The sequence below is a fragment of the Erythrolamprus reginae genome, chromosome 8 (assembly GCF_031021105.1).
Source record: "Erythrolamprus reginae isolate rEryReg1 chromosome 8, rEryReg1.hap1, whole genome shotgun sequence".
Classification (NCBI taxonomy): domain Eukaryota; kingdom Metazoa; phylum Chordata; class Lepidosauria; order Squamata; family Dipsadidae; genus Erythrolamprus; species Erythrolamprus reginae.
The window spans coordinates 14,862,270-14,885,885 of record NC_091957.1 but is presented as its reverse complement, the minus strand read 5'-3'; the positions used below and the strand labels follow the sequence as shown (position 1 = coordinate 14,885,885).

Below are 23,616 nucleotides of genomic sequence, written 5' to 3'. Positions count from 1 at the left end.
TGTTGCAGAAATTGCGCTGAGGCTCCCCTCGCTGGGAAACTCCACCTCCGGACTTCTGTTGGCAGCGAAGTGCCCGTTTTTGTGCTGCCCATCTGGAGGTGAGGAGGCTGGCCGGGAGGGGTGCCCGACTGTAGCAGCTCTTTCAGCTTCCGAGGAGCAGCATTCGAGCAAGGGGAACCTTCGTGGGGGTCTTGATACACCTGGGAGGGGCCGAGCGCCAGCTTTTCTGCTCTGGTGAAAGAACCCCTAGAGTTCGAGGTTGTATTCTAAGATGGTAGATAACCAGGAATTGTTTGATGAACCTTCAAAAGCCCAGCATGTGTTGGTTATGCCTGCAACACAGACTCCCCCCCCCCCTTCAATTAAAGCCAGGCTGAAGAGATCCAAAGAGTTTCTGGCCCTGGGAGGGGCAGGGTGACTCTGGACCTGCCCCCCCCCCCACCAGACAAAAGTCCCAAAGGAGGCGAAGGGGGCTGGGGGCTAGAGGCTCCACCAGAGGTGACAGAGAGAAGGACATTGGGGGTGGGGGAGGAAGCTGTGTTTCTGCCCAATGCTCCCAGGAGCAGCTGCTGACTCAGAGCCTCCGGAGGGGGGACACCCCCACAACCACCAGGGGTTCCCCTTTTGGCCCAGCCTGGCGCCACTTGGCTTCCTTCCTCCTCACCAGGCGCCAGCAGCCTTCCTCCCCAACTCGTGCAGGGCAAGGACCCAGTCGGGGGAACCCAGGGCCCATCCACCCCACCCACACGGCTCATTATTTACTATTTATTTTTCCCCCTAGGCTTCTGCAATTTATGTATGGTATGTTTATATGTATGATTGGTTTTAAAATAAGGGTTTTTAGCTACTTTAGTATTGGATTGTCGCATGTTCTTTTTACCACTGTTGTTAGCTGCCCTGAGTCTACGGAGAGGGGCGGCATACAAATCCAATAAAATAAATAAATAAAATAAATGCCGCCCCTCTCCGCAGACTCGGGACGGCTCACGACAATAATAAAACAATATATAACAAATCTAACAATTAAAAGTCACTAAAAACCCCTTATTAAAAAGAAAACATACACACAAACATACCATGCATAAACTGTATAGGCCCGGGGGAGATGTCTCAGTTCCCCCATGCCTGGCGGCAGAGGTGGATTTTAAGAAGTTTACGAAAGACAAGGAGCGTGGGGCAATTCTAATCTCCGAGGGGAGCTGGTTCCAGAGGGTCGGGGCCGCCACAGAGAAGACTCCTCCCCTGGGTCCCACCAGACGACACTGTTTAGTCGACAGGACCCGGAGAAGGCCAACTCATGCTAAGAAACCAGGCCCTGGTGGCCTCCACTCCACGCAGCTCCAAACAGCCAGATGTCGGGTGTCCAGACTCTATTTCAGTCCTGGCTGAACTTCCACTGCCAGCTGCTTTTGGCCCTCAAAAAAAACAAAACCCAGGGGAGCCTAAATCCCCCCTGGTGAGGGAGGGGTAACACCACCAACACCCCACCTGGTGCAACATCTTCCAACTCCCCACCCCCAGAAGAAGATTCAAGCAAAGAGGGGCAGATCTTTCATGGGCCTTTGAGGGGCTCTTCCTTTCGGGGGGCCCTGGCTCTTCCAGGGGGTGGGGATACAGAAGGGCCTCCAGAGACAAAATGGCTGCCCCGTCTATGAGGGAAAGGCCTAGGAAAGTGATGGTAGTGAACCCTTTTTTTCCTCGGGTGACTTCAACTCCCAGCATTTGCTGGCTGGGGAATTCTGGGAGTTGAAGTCCAAATATCCTCAAGTTGCCAAGGTTGGGAAACACTGCCCTAGAGACATTTTGTGGTTTCTGGTTGGGTCTCTCCAGGTGCCAAAAGGGGCTCCCCACTCTGCCAGCAGCCCTTGTAGGTTGGGCTCCTCGGGGTCTCCCCCGATGGGCCCTTCTGCCCTGGCTCCATTTCCTCTATCATTCTTCCTTCGGCCTCCAGCTGGCCCTCCTGAAAAGATGGAGGCACTGTCAGCAGTGGGGCAGGAGGGGCACTGGGAAGAGTCCCACATGGAAACACCTCACCCCCCCAAGCTGCCTGTCTTGCTCAAAGGGAACCGGCTCTGTAGGGTTTCACAGCCTGCAGAGGCCCAATGTTTAGATACACGCCTAACACGCAGGACGGCTGGGGATTTGCTTGAGCAGCAGAAGCCATGAACTGGACGCTGTGCCCCACAGACTGGCCTCTATCTCCAAGGCCGGTGCCAGTCCGTCTGGCTGGGCACTTCTGGCATGTGCCTCCTTGGAGCGGAGCCTTGCCCGCTCATGGCTCCTCTTGCCAGAGGGAGTTTCCCCTCACTCATTGGGGCAGGGCAAAGGCCTTGAGAAAGGAGGGGTCAGTAATGGGGGCGTGGGGGGATTGGCAGTAAGAGGGCAGGGAGGGAGCCAGGAAGGCCAGTGACCGGTTAGGTCCCACAGAGTTGGTCTTCTCTGGGTCCCTAAACCAGGGGTCTCCAACCGCCGGTCCGCGGACCGGGACCGGGCCGTTGGGGGTTTTCAGCCGGTCCGCGGCGCCAGGGCCCCCCTCGGCCTTTCCGCGCTGCCCACCGCCCGCCCGATTTGCCCCCTCTGCTCCTCTGCCACCTCCTGCCTTTCACCGCAGCTCCTCCCGCACCCGGAACGCACGCCCTGCCCGCCTCACATTTGCCGAGAGGACTTTCGCCCCGGGCTCTCAGCAAGGGGGCTGCATGAGAGGCGGGGCCGGCGGAAGGTGATATTCAATGTCGGGGGCGCACTGGGCGTTTTGCGCGCGCTCCCTATCTCCCTGCTAGCCCACTCGGAATACGTATTCAAAATAAGAAAAGCCTTCGCCGGCAAAGGCTTTTCTTATTTTGAATACGTATTCCGAGTGGGCTAGCAGGGAGATAGGGAGCGCGCGCAAAACCGCCCGTGCGCCCCCGACATTGAATATCACCTTCCGCCGGCCCCGCCTCTCATGCAAACCCCCTTGCTGAGAGCCCGGGGCGAAAGTCCTCTCGGCAAATGTGAGGCGGGCAGGGCGTGCGCGCGTCACCGCTGAGAAGAACGGAGAGAGAACGAGAGTGAGTGAAAGCAACAGACAGCAAGATAGAGAGAAAGTGAGAAAGAGAGAGTGAGAGAAAGGGGGGGAGAGAAAGAGATAGCAAGAGAGAGAGAATAAGAGAGAGAAAGAGCGTGAGAAACAAAACAAGAGAGAAAGAGTGAGAGAGAGAGAAAGCAAAAGAGACAGAAAGAAAACAAGAGAGAGAAAGTGAGAAGAAGAGAGAGAAAGAGGGGGAGAGAGAGAGAAAGAGAGAGGGGGGAGAGGGAGAAAGAGAGGGAAAGGGGGGAGAGATAGCAAGAGAGGGAGAGAGAAAGAGAGAGGGAAAGGGGGAGAGAGGGGGGAGAGAAAGAGGAGATAAAGGAAGAGGAGAGAGAGAAAGGAAGAGAAAGAAAGAAAGAGGGATAGAAAGAGAGAGAGAGTGAGAGATGCTCAGTGAGCCTTTCTTTGAAGTTGCCTTTCTTTCTTTCTTTCTTTCTCTTTCTTTCTTTCTTTCTTGCTCTTTTTCTTTCTCTCTTTTACCTTTCCTTCCTCTATTTCTTTTCTTTCTCCTTCCTACCTTCTTCCCTCCCTCCCTCCAGTCCTTCCTCTCTTACTCTCCCCTTTCATAAGTTTCCTTGCTTCCTTCCTCTGTTCCTGTCCCTTCCCTCTTTCCTTCTTTCTTCCTTCCTTCCTTCCTTTCCTCCCTTCCTTTCCTCCCTCCATTTCTTGCTTTCCTTTTCCTTCCTCCCTTCTTTCCTCCCTCATTCCCTTCTTTCACTCCTTCCTCTCTTACTCTCCCCTTTCACACCTTTCTTTGCTTCTTTGCACCCTTCTTCTGTTCCTGTACCTTCCCTCTTTCCTTCCTTCCTTCCCACCCTCCGTCCATTCATTCACCCATTCCTCTCTTGATCGCCCCTTTTACGGCGCCGCTGACAGCTAGCTCCCCCCCCCCCCACCGGGCCATGGAAAACTGGTCTAGCTGAAAGCCGGTCCCTGGTGCAAAAAAGGTTGGGGACCTCTGCACTAAACAATGTCGTCTGGCGGGACCCAGGGGAAGAGCCTTCTCTGTGGCGGCCCCGACCCTCTGGAACCAGCTCCCCACGGAGATTAGGATTGCCCCCAACCTCCTTGCCTTTCGCAAACTTCTTAAAACCCACCTCTGCCGTCAGGCATGGGGGAATTGAGACATCTCCCCCAGGCCTATATAGTTTATGTATGGTATGCTTGTGCTGTATGTTTTTAAAAAAAATAATGGTTTTTTAAGATATTTTTTAAATATTAGATTTGTTTATTGTATACTGTTTTATTGTTGTTGTGAGCCGCCCCGAATCTTCGGAGAGGGGCGGCATACAAATCTAATAAATAAATAATAAATAAATAAGGCCACCGCCCCCCATCCATCGATTAGAGGGCAAAGGGGGCACCCACCCCATCTGGCCCCAGTTCTCCCAATGGAGGCACTGCAAGCCTGGGGCGACAGCTCCTTCGGAGCCTGTAGGGGCACAGAAAACAGTGGGGCGGGGGGCAATGTAGGGCACAACCGGACACACACACCCCCCCCGCTCTCCAGACCCCACTTGAGGGGCAACGTGCCCTCAGCTTGCAGGAATCCATTCTCTCGTGGCCCTTAATACCTTAATACCTCCGAGACCGCCTTCTGCCGCACGAATCCCAGCGGCCGATTAGGCCCCACAGAGTTGGCCTTCTCCAGGTCCTGTCGACTAAACAATGTCGTCTGGCGGGACCCAGTGGGAGAGCCTTCTCTGCGGTGGCCCCGGCCTTCTAGAACCAACTCCCCCCCAGAAATTAGAACTGCCCCCACCCTCCTCACATTTCGTAAGTTATTAAAAACTCATCTTTGCCGCCAGGCATGGGGAAACTAACACAAACACCAATTGTCAAGGCTCGTGTATGGTTTGATTGGTTGTGTGATTGTTTTATTTTATTATAAGGGTTTTTAATTGCATGGCATTGGACCAGAATACCTCTAGAACTGCCTTCTCCGGGTCCCGTCGACTAAACAATGTCATCTGGCGGGCCCCAGGGGAAGAGCCTTCTCTGTGGCGGCCCCGGCCCTCTGGAATCAATTCCCCCTGGAGATCAGAACGGCCCCCACCTTCCTTGTCTTTCACAAATTACTCAAGACCCACCTATATCACCAGGCATGGGGGAACTGAGACACCTCCCCCAGGCTCTGATATTTTATGTTTGGTATGTATGTGTTGTATGGTTTTTTAATTGTTGGGGTTTTTATGTATATATATTTTTCTTTTAATATTAGATTTGTCTTACTGTTGTATGGTCTTTTACTATTGTGAGCCGCCCCGAGTCTTCAGAGAGGGGCGGCATACAAATCTAATAAATTATTATTATTATTATTATTATTATTATTATTATTATTATTATTATTTTAAAATTGGATTTGTACACTGTTTATGTTGTTGTGAGCCGCCCCGAGTCTTCGGAGAGGGGCGGCATACAAATCTAAGTAATAAATAAATAAATAAATAAACCAACTCCCCCCAGATATCAGAGTTGCCCCCACCCTCCTAGCCTTTCGTAAGCTCCTTAAAACCCACCTCTGTCGTCAGGCATGGGGGAATTGACATTTTCCCTCCCCCTAGGCTTATAAAATTTATGTATGGTATGCTAGTATGTATGATTGGTTTGTAAATTGGGGTTTTTTAAATTAACTAAATATTAGATTTGTTTATTGTTTACATTGTGCTATTATTGCTGTGAGCCGCCCCCGAGTCTGCGGAGAGTGGCAGCATACAAATCTGATTAATAAATAATAAATAAATAAATAAATTCCTCAGAAAATCTAAACCTACAGGACAAGTACCTCTCCCCCGCTGCCCCCCCCCCCACAATTGAGGTTGCAGATACAACCTGGAGCAAAAGCTAAGCAACTCCCCCTTGGAAGAGCCCCCTCCAAATCTCCCCCCAGCCAGCCAGGGACTCACCTGTGGGCTGCCAGCTCCGTATCCGAGGCTGGGGGTGGACGGTCCAGACATGGTGTGAGGCCCCATTGGGGAGCTGATGACGGAGAAGGGCGGTCCCATGCCATTGATGGGCGAATGGAGATGGCTGGGCGACCCCAAGGAGCCTCCCAGGCTGGGCCCCATGGACGGGTGGAGGGCAGCTGTGGCCATATGGCTCCCCCGGCCGGTCGGAGAACTTAAGGAGGTCGAATTCACTTGGGTGGAAAAATCTGTCAATCAAAGAAAGGAAGCGAGTTGAGATGGAGGCCTTTCTCAGGCTGCCCCCTTCCGATTCCAAAACGTCCTCCAAACAGAAGGGAAGGCGCGTCCGTTGCACATCAGAGGCATATGTTTAGAATGGGGTGGTGGGAGATTCTCAAGGCAACAAGGTGGGGCGCAGAAGATATCGGAGACCACAACAATGTCTAGCCGGACTTTTGTGTGGGCTGTGTGGCTGGCAGTGCCCATTTTCTCTGGGAATGTCCACCCTGAGACCATTGGGAAACATCTTGTAAGTTTCCACTTTTGACCAGAATGGCTCTCTCGCTGGGCCGCTGGGCACCACTTCCTGGTCTCTCTCTCTCTCTCTCTCTCTCTCCCCAGGAGCCTGGTTGATTTGATTTGATTTATTGGATTTGTATGCCGCCCCTCTCCGGAGACTCGGGGCGGCTAACAACAATAATAAAACAGTATACAAAATAATCCAACAGTAAAAACGATTAAAAACCCATTAATATAAAAACCATACATACAAACATACCATGCATAAAATTGTGAAGGCCTAGGGGGAAAGAGTATCTCAATTCCCCCATGCCTGACGGCAGAGGTGGGTTTTAAGGAGCTTACGAAAGGCAAGGAGGGTGGGGGGCAATTCTAATCTCTGGGGGGAGCTGGTTCCAGAGGGCCGGGGCCGCCACACAGAAGGCTCTTCCCCTGGGTCTCGCCAAGCGGCATTGTTTAGTTGACGGGACCCAGAGAAGACCCACTCTGTGGGACCTAACTGGTCGCTGGGATTCGTGCAGCAGAAGGCGGTCCCTGAGATAATCTGGTCCGGAGCCATGAAAGGCTTTATAGGTCATAACCAACACTTTGAATTGTGACCGGAAACTGATCGGCAACCAATGCAGACTGTGGAGTGTTGGTGTAACATGGGCATATTTGGGAAAGCCCATGATTGCTCTCGCAGCTGCATTCTGCACGATTCTCCTCCCCTATTTCCTTTTGAGGGGGGTTCCAAGCTGTGGTGCCCAATGCAGGAGCAACCAGTGAAGTATCAGCAGCGTTTCCTGACCCAAAAATGCCCCCCTGGTCATGGAGCGATGGCCAAAGCAGGCGCCCAGCCATCTCCATATGGAGCCCCCAGGCCTCCCTCGGATTCAGGCTACCTCAGGCTCAGGAGTAGAGAAGCATGAGTCTTGGTGGGTGGGTGCTGATTCACAAGGTGAGCCCCACCCAACTGAAAACTTCTGGGTGCCTTTGAGGGGTCCAAGACATCCAGCCTCAATATAACACCTCACCCCCCTGACAAGCACCCACGGAGAAGGACAGAGGCCTGGGCATCGGGGGACATGGAGGGAGCGTTCCCAGGGGGCTGGTTTGGGTCGAGGGTTCAGGCTCAGGTGAAGGCATATGTGGGGCAGGGGTGGGGGTAGCCTTCACAGGCATAAAAGACACCAACCTACCCCCAAGATGTGCCTGCATATACCCTCTGCCAGACAGAGAGAGAGACACACCACACTGGCTCTAACATTTTGCCTGCTGAAGTCTGTTTTGTGCTGATTGTTTTGCGTGTGTGTGAGAGAGAGAGCGTTAGTGTGTGAGAGAGAGAGAGAAAGAGAGAGAGCGAGAAAGAGAGAGAGAGAAAGAGAGAGAAAGAGAAAGAGAGCGAGAGAGAAAGAGAGAAAGAGAAAGAAAGAGAGAGAGAGAGAGGGAGTGAGAGAAAGAGAAAGAGAGAAAGAGAAAGAAAGAGAGAGAGAGAAAGAAAGAGAGAGAGAAAGAGAGAGAGAGAGAAAGAGAGAGAGAAAGAAAGAGAGAAAGAGAAAAAGAGAGAGAGAGACTGGTGACCAAGGGCTAAGCCAGCCCTCTTGACCTCAGCCCAGAGCAGACAGGGACACTCCACCCACCAACCCACCCACCCACCCACATGTCAGTCCTGCTGCAGGAGCATCAGGGAGAGAAGATGTGGTGGAAATGGCTAAAACGGAGAGCATTTGAAGAGCACCTCCCCCTCTGGCATGGGTAGGGGGGACACTGTGGCCACAACCCGTTGGGTCATCTCTGACCTGCTGCCAGAATCTCCCCTTGCAGCTGCAGAGGCAACAGACTGAATGACCTATTTTAAAACAAGGGGAAAGTCACTTTAACGCAGACCCGGAGGCGCATCAAAAATTCAGCATTTTAAAAGCAACCAACACAGCAACCCAGCAAATCAGATCTTGTGTGCGGAAATGTCTAGTTTCTGCAGTCGAGTGTGTGACATTACCAAATGGAAAGTTGCCATGTTGCTTTTCCAAAACTTTAAGTATCTTGCAAAAACTAAGATCACATCAACTCCACCCCACCTGCAAATATTTTATTTATTTATTTATTTATTTATTAGATTTGTATGCCGCCCCTCTCCGTAGACTCGGGGCGGCTCACAACACACAATAGAACAATTCACAACAAATCTAATAAATTTAAAAAACGTTTAAAAACCCCATTATTAAACACAGACATACCATACATAAATTGTATAGGCCGGGGAGGGGGAATGCCTCAATTCCCCCATGCCTGACGGCAGAGGTGGGTTTTAAGGAGTTTACGGAAGGCAAGGAGGGTGGGGGCAGTTCTAATCTCCGGGGGGAGCTGGTTCCAGAGAGTCGGGCCGCCACAGAGAAGGCTCTTCCCCTGGGGCAGAGGACAGTCCAAACTAGGGTCCCACACATTCTGCCCCCCTCCCCGTCCCAGCTGCTCAAGTCAAGCCTTCAACTGCACACAGAGCAAGGCTGCTCTTTGGGAGGCCGAGAGTCCAGCAGCACCAGGGCACAGAGGGGACAAAAGCCGCCCTGGATCCCCCATTAAAGCTCACATCACACCCACTGCGGCTCCACAAATGGGACAGTCAGGCCTGGGTCACACCACTTACTCAATCAAATGGAGGGGGAGGCACAGTATGTTGTGAAATGCACCACCCCTGCCAATACCCTGCTGATAGAACAGCCTGCCTTGCCCTCCTGTCCACTGGGCACAGGACGACGGGAGAGAGGGAGCTGCCCATTCAGTCCTCAGAAAACAAGGTCAAGTTGCAAAGCAGCTGAGATTGCCAACCTGCCTGCAAGGCCTGGCACTCAAAGCTTCTTGACTAACTGGCTGACTGTCCATCCCAACAGTCCAGCTGCCTGCCTGGCCAGTGGGGAGGGTTACTCCCTGGATAGTTCAGTGGATTTGCAGTTGGCTGAAGCGTAGATATCAGAGGGTTGTGGTTGAGTATTCTGAGCAGAACCTGGTTACAAGCGGTGTGCCGCAAGGGTCTGTTCTGGGTCCTATTCTTTTTAATATCTTTGTGAGTGACACAGGGGAAGGTTTGGTAGGGAAGGTTTGCCTATTTGCCGATGACTCTAAACTGTGCAATAGGGTTGATATTCCTGGAGGCGTCTGTAATATGGCAAATGATTTAGCTTTACTAGATAAGTGGTCAAAGCAATGGAAACTGTAGTTTAATGTTTCAAAATGTAAAATAATGCACTTGGGCAAAAGGAATCCTCAATCTGAGTATTGTATTGGCAGTTCTGTGTTAGCCAAAACCTCAGAAGAGAAGGATTTAGGGGTAGTGATTTCTGAAAAAAATGGGTGAACAGTGCAGTCAGGCGGTAGGGAAAGCATGTAGAATGCTTGGCTGCATAGTTAGAGATAGAACAAGCAGGAAGAGGGAGATTGTGATCCCGCTGTATAGAGCACGGGTGAAACCACATTTGGAATACTGTGTTCAGTTTTGGAGACCCCATCTACAAAAAGATATTGATAAGACGGTCTACAAAAATGGTGGAAGGTCTTAAGCATAAAACGTATCAGGAAAGACTTAATGAACCCAATCTGTATAGTCTGGAGGACAGAAGGCAAAGGGGGGACATGATCGAAACATTTAAATATGTTAAAGGGTTAAATAATGTTCAGGAGAGAAGTGTTTTCAATAGGAAAAGTGAACACAAGAACAAGGGGGGCACAATCTGAGGTTAGTTGGGGGAAAGATTAGAAGCAATGTGAGAAATTATTATTTTACTGAAAGAGTAGTAGATGCTTGGAGCAAACTTCCAGCAGACGTGGTCGGTAAATCCACAGTAACTGAATTTAAACATGCCTGGGATAAACATAGATCCATCCTAAGATAAAATACAAGAAATAGTATAAGCGCAGACTAGATGGACCATGAGGTCTTTTTCTGCCGTCAATCTTCTATGTTTCTATGTTACTGACTGTCCTCCCTCCCCCGAACAAGGGCCACGCAGTGGTGCGCCAGAGGGCTGCCCGATCCAGCAATAAGAGCATAAGTTGCCTGAGTTAAGCAGGGTTAACTGAATCCACAAGTCTTCGAATCTGGCGGCTGCTGGTGCTGCTTGTAGCTGGCTCGTTTTAGCTCCCATCACAGCCAGGGCTCTCCAACCTTGGCAACTTTAAGCCTGGCGGACTTCTGAGAGTTGAAGTCCACCAGGCTTAAAGTTGCTAAGGTTGGTGACCGCTGTTCCAGACCATCAGCCCTAACAGGCTATCTATCCACGGTTGACCTCTCCAGATTCCTAAGAGGTCAGTAAGGGGCGTACATAACCGCACTAGAGTGCCTTCCGTCCCCTGTCCTATTGTCTCTCCTATATCTCCTATATCTTCTCTACTGTATTTCTATAAGCTTCATTATACAGTAGTACCTCGTGATACAAAACCCTCGTCTTATGAACTATTCAAGATACGAGCCCGAGATTCGGAATTTTTTTGCCTCTTCTTACGAACTTTTTCTGCCTTACGAACCCGTTGCCGCTAATGCCGAACCCGGAAATTCGGCAAAAGTTCGGGTTTGACTTTCGGGTTTGGGAGAACGCCGAGAAGCGCCGCCGCCCAGCTGTCACCTTTGCAGAAGAGCCATGGAGCCAGGAGGCTCAAACGGAGGTGGGGAATCCCAATAGGGAATTCCAGGGGCGGAGCTTTGACATCACGGAGACGTCCTTCCTGGAGTCCACGTTTCGGCCGGCCAGGAAGGGACGTTTTCGTGACGTCAAAGCTCTGCCCCTAGAATTCCCTATTGGGATTCTCCACCTCCGTTTGAGCCTCCCGACCGGCTGACAGCTCCACGGCTCTTCTGCAAAGGTGACAGCCGGGCGGCGGCGCTTCTCGACATTGTCCCGAACCCTAACTTTTGCCGAACTTCCGGGTTCGGCGTTCAGAAGAATGCCGAGAAGCACCCGGCTGTTTCAGAATGTAACAGCAAGGCGGTGGCGCCCAGCAGAGCACCGCTTTCACAATTTTTTTTCCGGCTTGCACGCATTAATCGGTTTTACATTGTTTCCTATGGGAAACATTGTTTCGTCTTACGAACCTTTCACCTTATGAACCTTGAAACGCTATCTCTGGACTTCCGTGTTTTTGTGATGCTGCGATTTCACTGAGGCTCCCCCCGCTGGGAAACCCCACCTCTGGACTTCCGTGTTTTTGTGATGCTGCGATTTCGCTGAGGCTCCCCTCGCTGGGAAACCCCACCTCCGGACTTCCGTGTTTTTGTGGTGCTGCGATTTCGCTGAGGCTCCCCTCGCTGGGAAACCCCACCTCTGGACTTCCGTGTTTTTGTGATGCTGCGATTTCGCTGAGGCTCCCCTCGCTGGGAAACCCCACCTCTGGACTTCCGTGTTTTTGTGATGCTGTGATTTCGCTGAGGCTCCCCTCGCTGGGAAACCCCACCTCCGGACTTCCGTTGCCAGCAAAGCACCCATTTTTGCCCTGCTGGGATTCCCCTGCAGCATCGCAAAAACAAGGAAGTCCGGAGGTGGGGTTTCCCATGGAGAGGAGCCTCAGGAGAATCCCAGCAGCGCAAAAACGTGCACTTCACTGGCAACAGAAGTCCAGAGGCGGGGCATCCCAGTGGCGGCAGCTTGGGTTTCTAAGGTGAAAATAGTTTGGAAGAAGAGGCAAAAAAATCTTAAACCCCGGGTTTGTATCTCGAAAAGTTTGTATGATGAGGGGTTTGTAAGACGAGGTATCACTGTATTGCCAGCACACAGACTGAGCCCAGCCTCCAACTGCTCCTCTTGCAGCCTCCCTCCTTAATCCCCCTTCCGGCAAAACTCCACCCCCCCACACACACACACACCATCACCAAAAAAAAATGCTAACCTGAAGCCTGGGAGGAAAATCTTGTATTTCCAGAAATTCTTTGCAAGGATGGCCAGGGTGGGACTAAACGAACTCCTTTTTATCCCACCCACTCAAACAGCTCGAGCCTTAACGCCTGCAATTGCAAGCCACAAATCAGGAACAGAAGTTCAATTTCACACCGATTCCTTTGAGGAACCTCAACAAGCGGCTTGATTTGGACTCCCCATTTAGAGTATCAGCAGAACCACCAAAGAAACCTCCTCAATTACCAAGCAGCAGCTCCTGGATCACAGATATACCTTTTGAGATCAGTTTCCTTTAAAGAAAATCAGATTAAGATGTTTTACAGATGGCACCTACCCCCTAATAGACTTTATTTATTTATTTTATTTATTTATTTTGTCCAATACACAATAATACACCATGAATGTTATAGAGGATATAGTAGAGAAGAAATACGAGATATAGGAGAGACTATAGGACAGGGGACGGAAGGCACTCTAGTGCGCTTTCAAAAATGTTTCCAAATACAGTGGTATCTCGGTTTTCGAACGCCTTGGTTTTCATACATTTCGGATACCGAACAAAATTTTCTGCAAAAATTTGCTTCAGTATCCGAACAAAAATTCGGATACTGAACAGAAAATTTTGTTTACTATCCGAAATGTAAGATCTGAGGGGACGAGGTGAGAGGGAATGGGAGTCGGAATCCCGACACGCCCCTCCTGGCCGCCCTCTTAACAACCGGCGGCTTCCCTTCATCACGTGACATTCGAAGGGAAGCCGCCGGAGCCGCCGCCGCCGGGAAAGAAAAAGTTGGTGCAGCTGCCTGCATGTAACCAACTGAACCGCTGAGGAAAGTAGCCCCCCCGAAGCTGCCGGTATTGCAACCAGCCCTACCCTTCCTGCAGCTTGGAGCAGTTACAAGGTAGGGACTGGGTGGCTGTTAAGAGGGCGGCCAGGAGGGGCGTGTCGGGATTCCGACTCCCATTCCCTCTCACCCCGTCCTCTCAGATCTTTATCCCATAGGAAATGGAGGAAATACTGTAGATTTAATTGGTTCCCAGCAAGTCAATGGGCTGAGAACCAATTAAATCCATTTCCACTATTTCCTATGGGATAAATTAATTCGGTTCTCGACCAAATCGGTTCTCGGCCACACTTCTGGAACGGATTGCGGTCGAGAACCGAGGGTACCACTGTACTCCTCCTAATTGTTGGAAATGTAAAAAAGAAATTGGCTCTTACTATCATTGATGGTGGACTTGCAAAAAGCCAAACTCTATTGGAACAAGGTAGAAAGATGGATTAGAGAAATCACTTCACGAGAAATTAGGAAAACCCCAGAATTTTTTCTACTAGGTATTACAAATACAAAAAAGAAATTTATTATTTAATAACTCATATTTTAGCAGCTGCCAGGATTGTTTTTGCACAAAGATGGAAAGAATTGGAAATCCCCAAAGAAGAGGAGATAATTAGGAAAATTATAGAATGTGCTGAGATGGACATGATGACGAGGCGGCTAAATAATCAAGAAGAATCAGAATTTTACAAAATCTGGGAGAGGGTTTATACTAGGTTGGATAAAAAAAATGCTTAATGAATTTTTTAAAAAATGATTTTATCATTAGATATGTCTATAAATAGAGAAATGTAATAGATTTTTTTTTTACTTCTCTGAATTGATCTAATCAATAATAGTTTTTCCTTTTTGTATTAGCTAGACTTCTATTTTGAGCGGAGCGATTGTAGCTCCTTTTTATGTTATGTGTTTTGTTTGTGATGTTTGTCATTTGAAAAATAATAAAAATGTTTTTTTTTTTTTAAAAAAAAAGAGATCTTAGAAGCATTTAAAGCTGCCGATCAGTTTCCGGTCACAATTCAAAGTGTTGGTTATGACCTTTAAAGCCCTTCATGGCATCGGACCAGAATATCTCCGAGACCGCCTTCTGCCGCACGAATCCCAGCGACCGATTAGGTCCCACAGAGTGGGCCTCCTCCGGGTCCCGTCAACTAAACAATGTCGGTTGGCGGGCCCCAGGGGGAGAGCCTTCTCTGTGGCGGCACCGACTCTCTGGAACCAACTCCCCACGGAGATCAGAACTGCCCCTACTCTTCCTGCCTTCCGTAAACTCAAAACCCACCTTTGGCCGTCAGGCATGGGGAAACTAAACATCTCCCCTTGGGCACGTTGAATTTATACATGGTATGCTTGTGTGTGTGTGTATGTTAGTATAGGGTTTTTTAAAATTTTTTGAAATATTTTAATTAATTGGATTATGTATTGGATTGTTTTTTTTTCACTTGTTGTGAGCCGCCCTGAGTCTTCGGAGAGGGGCGGCATACAAATCCAAATAATAAATAAATAAATAAATTTAGGGGCCTGGGGAAGGGGCAGGAACTTCTTGTAGAGGGCAAGATGGTTCAGGCAGACGGAGAAGGAAGAACGATGGATGAGAAGCTGAAGTTTAGAAGAGCAATGAGACAAACACTACCGGCTGCTCTCACTAGCTTTGAAAACAGAGGGATACCATCAAGATCAAGGGAGGTATTAATACCAATAAGGTCAACACCTACAATGCTGCAGCCAGTTTTGGCCACCGCACTATAAAAAAGATGCCGAGACTCTAGAAAGAGTGCAGAGAAGAGCAACTAGGATGATTAGGGCAGTGTTTTTCAACCAGTGTGCCGTGGCACACTAGTGTGCCGTGAGACATGGTCAGGTGTGCCGCAAAGCTCAGAGAGAAAGAAAGCAAGAGAGAGAGAAAGCAAGAGAGAAAGAAAGCAAGAGAGAGAGAGAGAGAAAGAAAGCAAGAGAGAAGGAAAAAGAACGAGAAAGAGAGAAAGAAAGCAAGAGAGAAAGAAAGCAAGAGAGAGAGAGAAAGAAAGCAAGAGAGAGAGAAAGCAAGAGAGAAAGAAAGCAAGAGAGAGAGAGAGAAAGAAAGCAAGAGAGAAGGAAAGAGAACGAGAAAGAGAGAGAGAAAGCAAGAGAGAAAGAAAGCAAGAGAGAGAGAGAGAGAAAGAAAGCAAGAGAGAAGGAAAGAGAACGAGAAAGAAAGAGAGCAAGAGAGAAAGAAAGCAAGAGAGAGAGAGTAAGAGAGGGAGGGAAGGAGAGAGAGAGAAAGACATAGAGGGACATAGGGAGGGAGAGAGAAAGAGAGCAAAAAAGAGAGGAAGGAAGGAAGAGAAAGAAAGAGGGATGGAGAGAGAGAGAAAGAAAGAGGAAGGAAGGGGAGAGAAAGAGGGAGGGAGAAAGAAATAAAGCGAAGGGGAGGAAGAGAGAGAGAGAATTGTTTTGTCCAAACTTTTTCTAGCCCCCCCCCCCCCCCCCCACTCAATGTGCCCCAGGGTTTCGTAAATGTAAAAAATGTGCTGCGGCTCAAAAAAGGTTGAAAATCACTGGATTAGGGGACTGGAGGCTCAAACACACGGTTGCAGAAACCAGGCATGGCTAGCCTAGTGAAGAGAAGGACCAGCATCTACCAGCATTTGAGGGGCTGCCACAGAGAGGGGGGGGGGGTCAGGACTGTTATTCAAAGCACCGGAAGATCAAATGAGGAACAACAGATGGAAGCTGTCCAAGGAGAGATTCAACCTGGAAATAAGGAGACATTTTCTGACAATGAGAAAAAATCAACCAATGGAACAGAAGTTGCCTTTGGAAGTTGTGGGAGCTTCATCACCGGAAGCTTTCAAGACCAGACTGGACAGCCATATGTCAGAAATGGTGTAGAGTCCACTGGCGTGGAGTTGGACTAAATGACCTTCTAGGCCCCTTCCAACTTCGTTAACCTGTATCTAATAGAACTGGTGGCCCCATCTCTAACTTTTGAGACACACACAAGCTGCTTGGCAGGCAGGAACAGGTACCCGAGCCAAGTCAGTTTTACATTTCCAATCGAATCCATCAGTGGACAGCTGCCTAAAAAGAGGCCTGCACCAGAACCCAGAGATGTGGAGCGCGCATTTCAAGAGCTGACTGGGTGCCTGTTGTGGTTGGCTCTGGCCCAGCTCCTGCCCCAGGGAATGGGGAGGTGGATGCAGGGGAAACTTCAACATGTCACAGGCCTGTGTTATTGCCGACAGAATCAGATCAGAGTTTAGTTTCCTCCGACGAAGAAGAAGGTGGGAGTGACTCGGCAGAGGAGGGCTTGGCACACAGCCAAGGCAGTCAATCTTCCTTATCTTCTATAGCTTCAGATGATGACATGTTGGACCCACGCAAGCGCAGAATTATGCGTAGAAGAGACCAAGTAAGAACATATTACAGGAAATAAGGGAGGCCACCTGTGTTTGGGTGGGGCTCCAGTAATTAGGGCTGCTGCTATAAATAGCAGCAGCCCGGTTTGGCCATTGTGGAAGAATATCTGTTGCAGTTTCGTCAGGAAACTTGTGTGCTGGACTTTGTTGCTTTTTCACGCCTTTGAAACCAAAGCAGAGCAGCGTGTGTGTGTGTATCTCCCTTGGTAGGAAGAAGAAGGGATGTGAAGTTACTCCACAGCTGCTGGCTAAGTACTTAATGACTGCTTAAGGGAAATAGTACAGACTATCTGGTTGTTTTGGGAAGAGTGCTCTTTGCAATACAAAAAGAGTGCTTAGTTTATTTTGACTTTTGTGATAAAAAACATTGTTTTGAATTTTCAAATGTGTGTGTGTCTGAAATTTGTATCCTTGAATTTTCGGGAGGCTCCTATCAGAGAGTCCGGCAGAACAGTGCCCAAAGTTCCTGAAAAGCTTAAACTACTCAGTCCTATTCATGAAAGAGGCAAGATAAACCTGGCACATTTTGGCCTGTTCTTTTCTTACATAGAAACATAGAAGACTGATGGCAGAAAAAGACCTCATGGTCCATCTAGTCTGCCCTTTTACTATTTCCTGTATTTTATCTTAGGATGGATATATGTTTATCCCAGGCATGCTTAAATTCAGTTACTGTGGATTTACCAACCACGTCTGCTGGAAGTTTGTTCCAAGCATCTACTACTCTTTCTGTAAAATAATATTTTCTCACGTTGCTTTTGATCTTTCCCCCAACTAACTTCAGATTGTGTCCCCTTGTTCTTGGGTTCACTTTCCTATTCAAAACACTTCCCTCCTGGACCTTATTTAACCCTTTAACATATTTAAATGTTTCGATATATGTCCCCCCTTTCCCTTCTGTCCTCCAGACTAGACAGATTGAGTTCATTGAGTCTTTCCTGATACGTTTTACGCTTAAGACCTTCCACCATTCTTGTAGCCCGTCTTTGGACCCGTTCAATTTTGTCAATATCTTTTTGTAGGTGAGGTCTCCAGAACTGGACACAGTTCAGCCATGATCTACTCTACCTGAACATGACTAAAACACCTTCACCATCACCACTGAGAAACCTGGCAGTTTCTTAGCTACCGGAGAGCTACCAGTGGAACTATATCCCAGGTGGGAATCAATCCGACCATACAAATAATTTATTTCTTCTCTGACTCAGTTGCACCACGTGAGAAAAACGAAGCCTTGTTTTCTTCCCACCCGTTTGTACCGTTCCCCCTTCCATGTTTCACAAGGAAGCCAGCTGGGAATGGGGCTGAACCGTCATTTCTGATCCCGAAGGATGTTTCATTCCGTCCCCCTCGTTTCTCCTTTTGGCTTCCAGCCTAATTAGGAAAGGGCACGTTTTCTAATCAGGGCCGCGAGGTTGGTGGTCTCGGGCAATGACCAGGCAGCGAAGAGAAACGGAGCAGATTCCCTGACCTGGATTTTCCTCCCGTGGGAACCGGCAGACCGGCGTCCGCTCTCTGCCAGCTGCCAAAATTCTTGCCACACTTAAGTCACGCGCTTCGCCTTTACTCCAGAGCCCGTCGAGGCCTTCGGTCTGGGAAAAAGGCTGGCGGAGCCACAGTGGCCGCAGCGAAGGGCTCTTCATTCCAGGGCCAGAACGCTACAACTTCGATGGACAGCATGGTTAAGGATGAAGGTGGAGGGGGCAGCAGGAGGATTCTCACAAGGCTTCACTTTCCACTATGGTGGTGAGGTTCCCTAGGGCAGTGTTTCCCAACCTTGACAGCTTGAAGATATCTGGACTTCAACTCCCAGAATTCCCCAGCCAGCATTGCTGGCTGGGGGATTCTGGGAGTTGAAGTCCAGATATCTTCAAGTTGCCAAGGTTGGGAAACACTGCCCTAGGGCAATGCACGAGATGAAGCCTGCCTCTTTGGGGAAGGGGCTGCCTGCCTCTCTCCTTGCAGCCCCTTTCCCAAATCAAAGGCGAGCAGAAATTCTCCCAGGAGAGTCAAATTATGGCCCTTGTCCCAGTCTTAACCCTACCCCATGACCTACAAGGAAGCAAGTCCGTCATTCCCATGGCGTCTGGTGAGGATGGGGTCACAGGAGATTTTGTTCTGGGGGCATCCCTGTTTATTGCTTGAATGTACACCCAATCAGCTTCACACAAACTTGTTGCAGACTACAATGAAAGCTGAATGGCCCTGAGGTGCTTAAGCGACAAAAGCCCTCATCACAAAGTTCTACAATGCTCAGTGCTGACACAATGACATTAGACACCCCTGAGCAGTGCACACCAACTAAGCTGCATTTTGATATAAATAACTCATGGTGTGCGTAAATAAAGCATGATGTCTCTCCGTTTCACAGTCAGACCACAATGTGATAATATTAAGTGTTCTGCCGGCGTGTTCCAACCGCCCGTAATTACAGGGCAATTAGTCCAGAAAGACACACACCACACGATAGAAGGAAAACCAAAAGTCTTTATCAACAGAAAAAAAGAAACAACTCCCTTTTTAAATGTCAAAGGGATTTTCTGGTACACACAAGGCACAGGTGAAATGCAATCCAATTTCTCATCCAGTAACTGGGAAATTGAGTCCAATTCTAAAGTCCAGAAAGTCCACACACAGTCTTGAACAGCAAAAATCACGATCTTGACGAAACTATGAATCAGATAAACTGCCCCAAGGCTAAACCAGCACGCTGCTCTTTTATCTGTAGCACTAATTACAGCATCCCCACCCAACCACAGGTGGCCTCACTTATCTCCTGTAATAATCCTTCAGTTGTTCGCTACAGAGCCCTGCACACCAAGACAACTAGACACAAGAACAGTTTTTTCCCGAACGCCATCACTCTACTAAACAAATAATTCCCTCAACACTGTCAGACTTTCTACTAAATCTGCTCTTCTATTCTACTAGTTTTTCTCATCGTTCCTATCACCCATTTCCTCCCATGTTGACTGTATGACTGTAACTTGTTGCTTATATCCTAAGATTTTTAGTAATATTGCTTCTTCATTGCTTATTTGACCCCTATGACAATCATTTAGTGTTGTACCACATGATTCTTGACAAATGTATATTTTATTTTATGTACGCTGAGAGCATATGCACCAAGATAAATTCCTTGTGTGTCCAATCACACTTGGCCAATAAAATTCTATTCTATTCTATTCTATGCATCACTCTACGCATGCGTGGATGTGTCATAAGTTCTTGTTCAGAATCCAGGGATGATAAGGATGATTGATCTCCTCCTGGGCTGTCTGCCAAGCTCCCCTCTTCCAAGCCACCCCCACCTTCTTCTTCTTCTTCCGAGGAAACTTCACTACCTGACTCTGTCAGCAATAAAACAGGCCTATGACATGTTGATGTTTCCCCTGCATCCACCTCCACATTCCTTGGGGCAGGAGCTAGGCCAGAGCCAACCACAACAATTAAGGATATTAAATTTTTTGGAGGGGGGGTTCTTTCACTGGCCAGGGGCAGGTTGGGCAAGGGGAACAGAAAATCCCTGGAGGCAGCAGACCCCAGGCTTCCTGGATGGGTCAGTCCCCCTGGGGACATTGAGGACACAGAGCCCCGAGTAGCACTGCTACAGTCTGCCCCCCACTCCCACCCCGGATCAGGTCTACACAGACACTCAAGCACTGAGGGTTCAAATCCCCAACCAGCCTTGGTCCTCCTCCAGGGCAAAAGAGGCAGAACTTCATTTCAGCCAGGGTCAAGCAGCAATGCCAGGCAGAAAATCCCCCTCTCCCATCCTCTGCCTGGGAGGGTGGACACTCGCCCGTCTGCCAGCCAGACGGGAAATGCCAATGCCGTGGTCTGCACAGAACCACCTCTTTAGATCAGGGGTCTGGCAACTTTAAGTCTGAAGGACTTCATAGAAACATAGAAACATAGAAGACTGACGGCAGAAAAAGACCTCATGGTCCATCTAGTCTGCCCTTATACTATTTCCTGTATTTTTATCTTACAATGGATATATGTTTATCCCAGGCATGTTTAAATTCAGTTACTGTGGATTTACCAACCACGTCTGCTGGAAGTTTGCTCCAAGCATCTACTACTCTTTCAGTAAAATAATATTTTCTCACATTACTTCTAATCTTTCCCCCAACTAACCTCAGATTGTGCCCCCTTGTTCTTGTGTTCACTTTCCTATTGAAAACACTTCCCTCCTGAACCTTATTTAACCCTTTAACATATTTAAATGTTTCGATCATGTCCCCCCCTTTTCCTTCTGTCCTCCAGACTATACAGATTGAGTTCATTAAGTCTTTCCTGATACGCTTAAGACCTTCCACCATTCTTGTAGCTCGTCTTTGGACCCGTTCAATTTTGTCAATATCTTTTTGTAGGTGAGGTCTCCAGAGCTGAACACAGTACTCCAAATGTGATCTCACCAGCGCTCTATATAAGGGGATCACAATCTCCCTCTTCTTGCTTGTTATACCTCTAGCTGTACAGCCAAGCATCCTACTTGCTTTTCCTACCGCCCGACCACACTGCTCACCCATTTTGAGACTGTCAGGAATCACGACCCCTAAATCCTTCTCTTCTGAAGTTTTTGCTAACACAGAACTTCAACTCTCAGAACTGCCACTCCTGCTTTCGATTGTGCTCATGGCTTTGCTTGGTGCATCAGCCACAAACCTCCAGCTGGTGAAAAGAAAACGGACATAAAATATGAAAGTTACTGTGATTCACTTAAATCATGCCACCTCTAGCGGAAATGCCAGCCACTAATTACAGTTGATTTTGCAAAGGCATCGGTTCAAACGCCAACCCCACTCGGAGGGGAGCAGCCGGGCCTCCAGCCTGGCAGAAGTCCTGGTGCCCGTCGGCCTGGCCTGCTTTGGACAATAGCCAGAAAGAGGGCAGGACAGGAAACGCCGACAGCTCAGGAGCAGACAGTCGAGAAGCCCTGGCTGTGGTCCATGGGGGCTCCCAGCTGCCAGGGAGCTCCTGGGCCATTCTGCTTTGGGGGAAGGGGAACCAGCCAGAAGCCAGCAGGAGGGGGCTGTGCAAGCCCCCTGGCGCTTCACTGCCCTTGGCCCAAGTGACCACCTTTGCAGATTGTCCTGGCTGCTTTCTTCAGCACTGACCTACTCCTTCCTTCCTTGACTGAAAGGCCAACTTGCCATCAGACAATTCAACGATTCAGTTTTTTAAAATCAATTTTATAAATTCTAACTTGTACCACTCACATTTCGTTTTGTCCCTTCTGTGGCATCCTTTTTTAAAATTTATTTATTTTTATTTATTTATTTTGTCCAATACACAATAATACACAATGGTTATAGAGGATTTATCTAACTATCTATCTATCTATCTATCTATCTATCTATCTATCTATCTATCTATCTATCTATCTATTTATCAGATTTGTATGCCGCCCCTCTCCGTAGACTCGGGGCGGCTAACAACATTAATAATACAATGTAAACAAATCTAATATTTAAGTTAATTTAAAAAGCCCCAATTTAAGAAACCAATCATACATACTGACATACCATGCATAAATTTTATAAGCCTAGGGGAAGGGAAAGTCTCAATTCCCCCATGCCTGACGACAGAGGTGGGTTTTAAGGAGCTTATGAAAGGCAAAGAAGGTGGGGGCAACTCTGATATCTGGGGGGAGTTGGTTCCAAAGGGTCGGGGCCGCCACAGAGAAGGCTCTTCCCCTGGGTCCCACCAAACGACATTGTTTAGTTGACGGGACCCGGAGAAGGCCAACTGTGTGGGACCTAACTGGTCGCTGGGATTCGTTATAGAGGATATACCCTGTCTGGCTGCCCCTTCTCTGGAGTAGCTCTAAGGAAGAGTGGAACTGCTTTGCCCTGGTCTGGAAGGGAAGCCTTGGGCTGCTTTGTCCTGCTCATTCACACAGAATCAGCTAACCATCAATCTCTTGGCTCTAATGTCGCTCCAAGTACCACGGCCAGCCCATTATCACCCACCTGCCTGTGTGTTATGTTATTTTCTTGCAGTTTTATTCTGTTCCTTCCAGCCCATTTCTCTAATTCATCAACAGACACAGACACCAGCCCGTTTCTTTTGTAAGCAGTGTTGTGCAAGTTGCAGAAAAAGTGTGCCATCTCCACCTGCCTCCCTCTGGCCCCTCCGATGGAGGGAGTTGCATCCTCGAGTAGCATGCATCATCCCCGCCAATTGAGGTAGGACAGAGAAGGAAGGGTCAATGTGGAATGTCTTTGAAGCCTCCCATTGTCCAGGCTGACTCCTGTACAGTGATACCTCGTCTTACAAACCCCTCGTCATACAAACTTTTCGAGATACAAACCCCGGGGTTTAAGATTTTTTTGCCTCTTCTTCCAAACTATTTTCACCTTACAAACCTAAGCCACGGCCACTGGGATGCCCCGCCTCCGGACTTCTGTTGCCAGCGAAGCACCCATTTTTGCGCTGCTGAGATTCCCCTGAGGCTCCCCTCCATGGGAAACACCACCTCTGGACTTCCGTGTTTTTGCGATGCTGCAGGGGAATCCCAGCAGCGCAAAAACGGGCGCTTCGCTGGCAACGGAAGTCCAGAGGTGGGGTTTCCCAGCGAGGGGAGCCTCAGTGAAATTGCAGCATCACAAAAACACGGAAGTCCGGAGGTGGGGTTTTGAGGACTTCCATGTTTTTGCGATGCTGCAATTTCACTGAGGCTCCCCTTGCTGGGAAACCCCACCTCCGGACTTCCGTTGCCAGCGAAGCACCCGTTTTTGCGCTGCTGGGATTCCCCTGCAACATCACAAAAACAGGGAAGTCCGGAGGTGGGGTTTCCCATGGAGGGAAGCATCAGGGGAATCCCAGCAGCGCAAAAACGGGCACTTCGGCTGGCAAAAGGGGTGAGTTTTGGGCTTGCACGCATTAATCGCTTTTCCATTGATTCCTATGGGAAACATTGTTTCATCTTACAAACTTTTCACCTTACAAACCTCGTTCCGGAATCAATTAAGTTCGTAAGATGAGGTATCACTGTATTCAAGACCAACAATC

The 23,616-nt window shown here is 48.9% G+C and overlaps 1 protein-coding gene across 2 annotated transcripts in view; it reads right to left on the bottom strand.

The window, feature by feature from the left end:
• The window catches only part of RXRA (retinoid X receptor alpha), a 118,848-nt gene that overhangs the window by 39,090 nt on the left and 56,142 nt on the right, over positions 1-23,616 (bottom strand). For both annotated transcript variants that reach the window (XM_070758930.1, XM_070758931.1), the window contains exon 2: positions 5,977-6,224. In XM_070758930.1, coding sequence (XP_070615031.1) covers positions 5,977-6,224 — 248 coding nt within the window. The remainder of the gene's footprint in view (positions 1-5,976; positions 6,225-23,616) is intronic.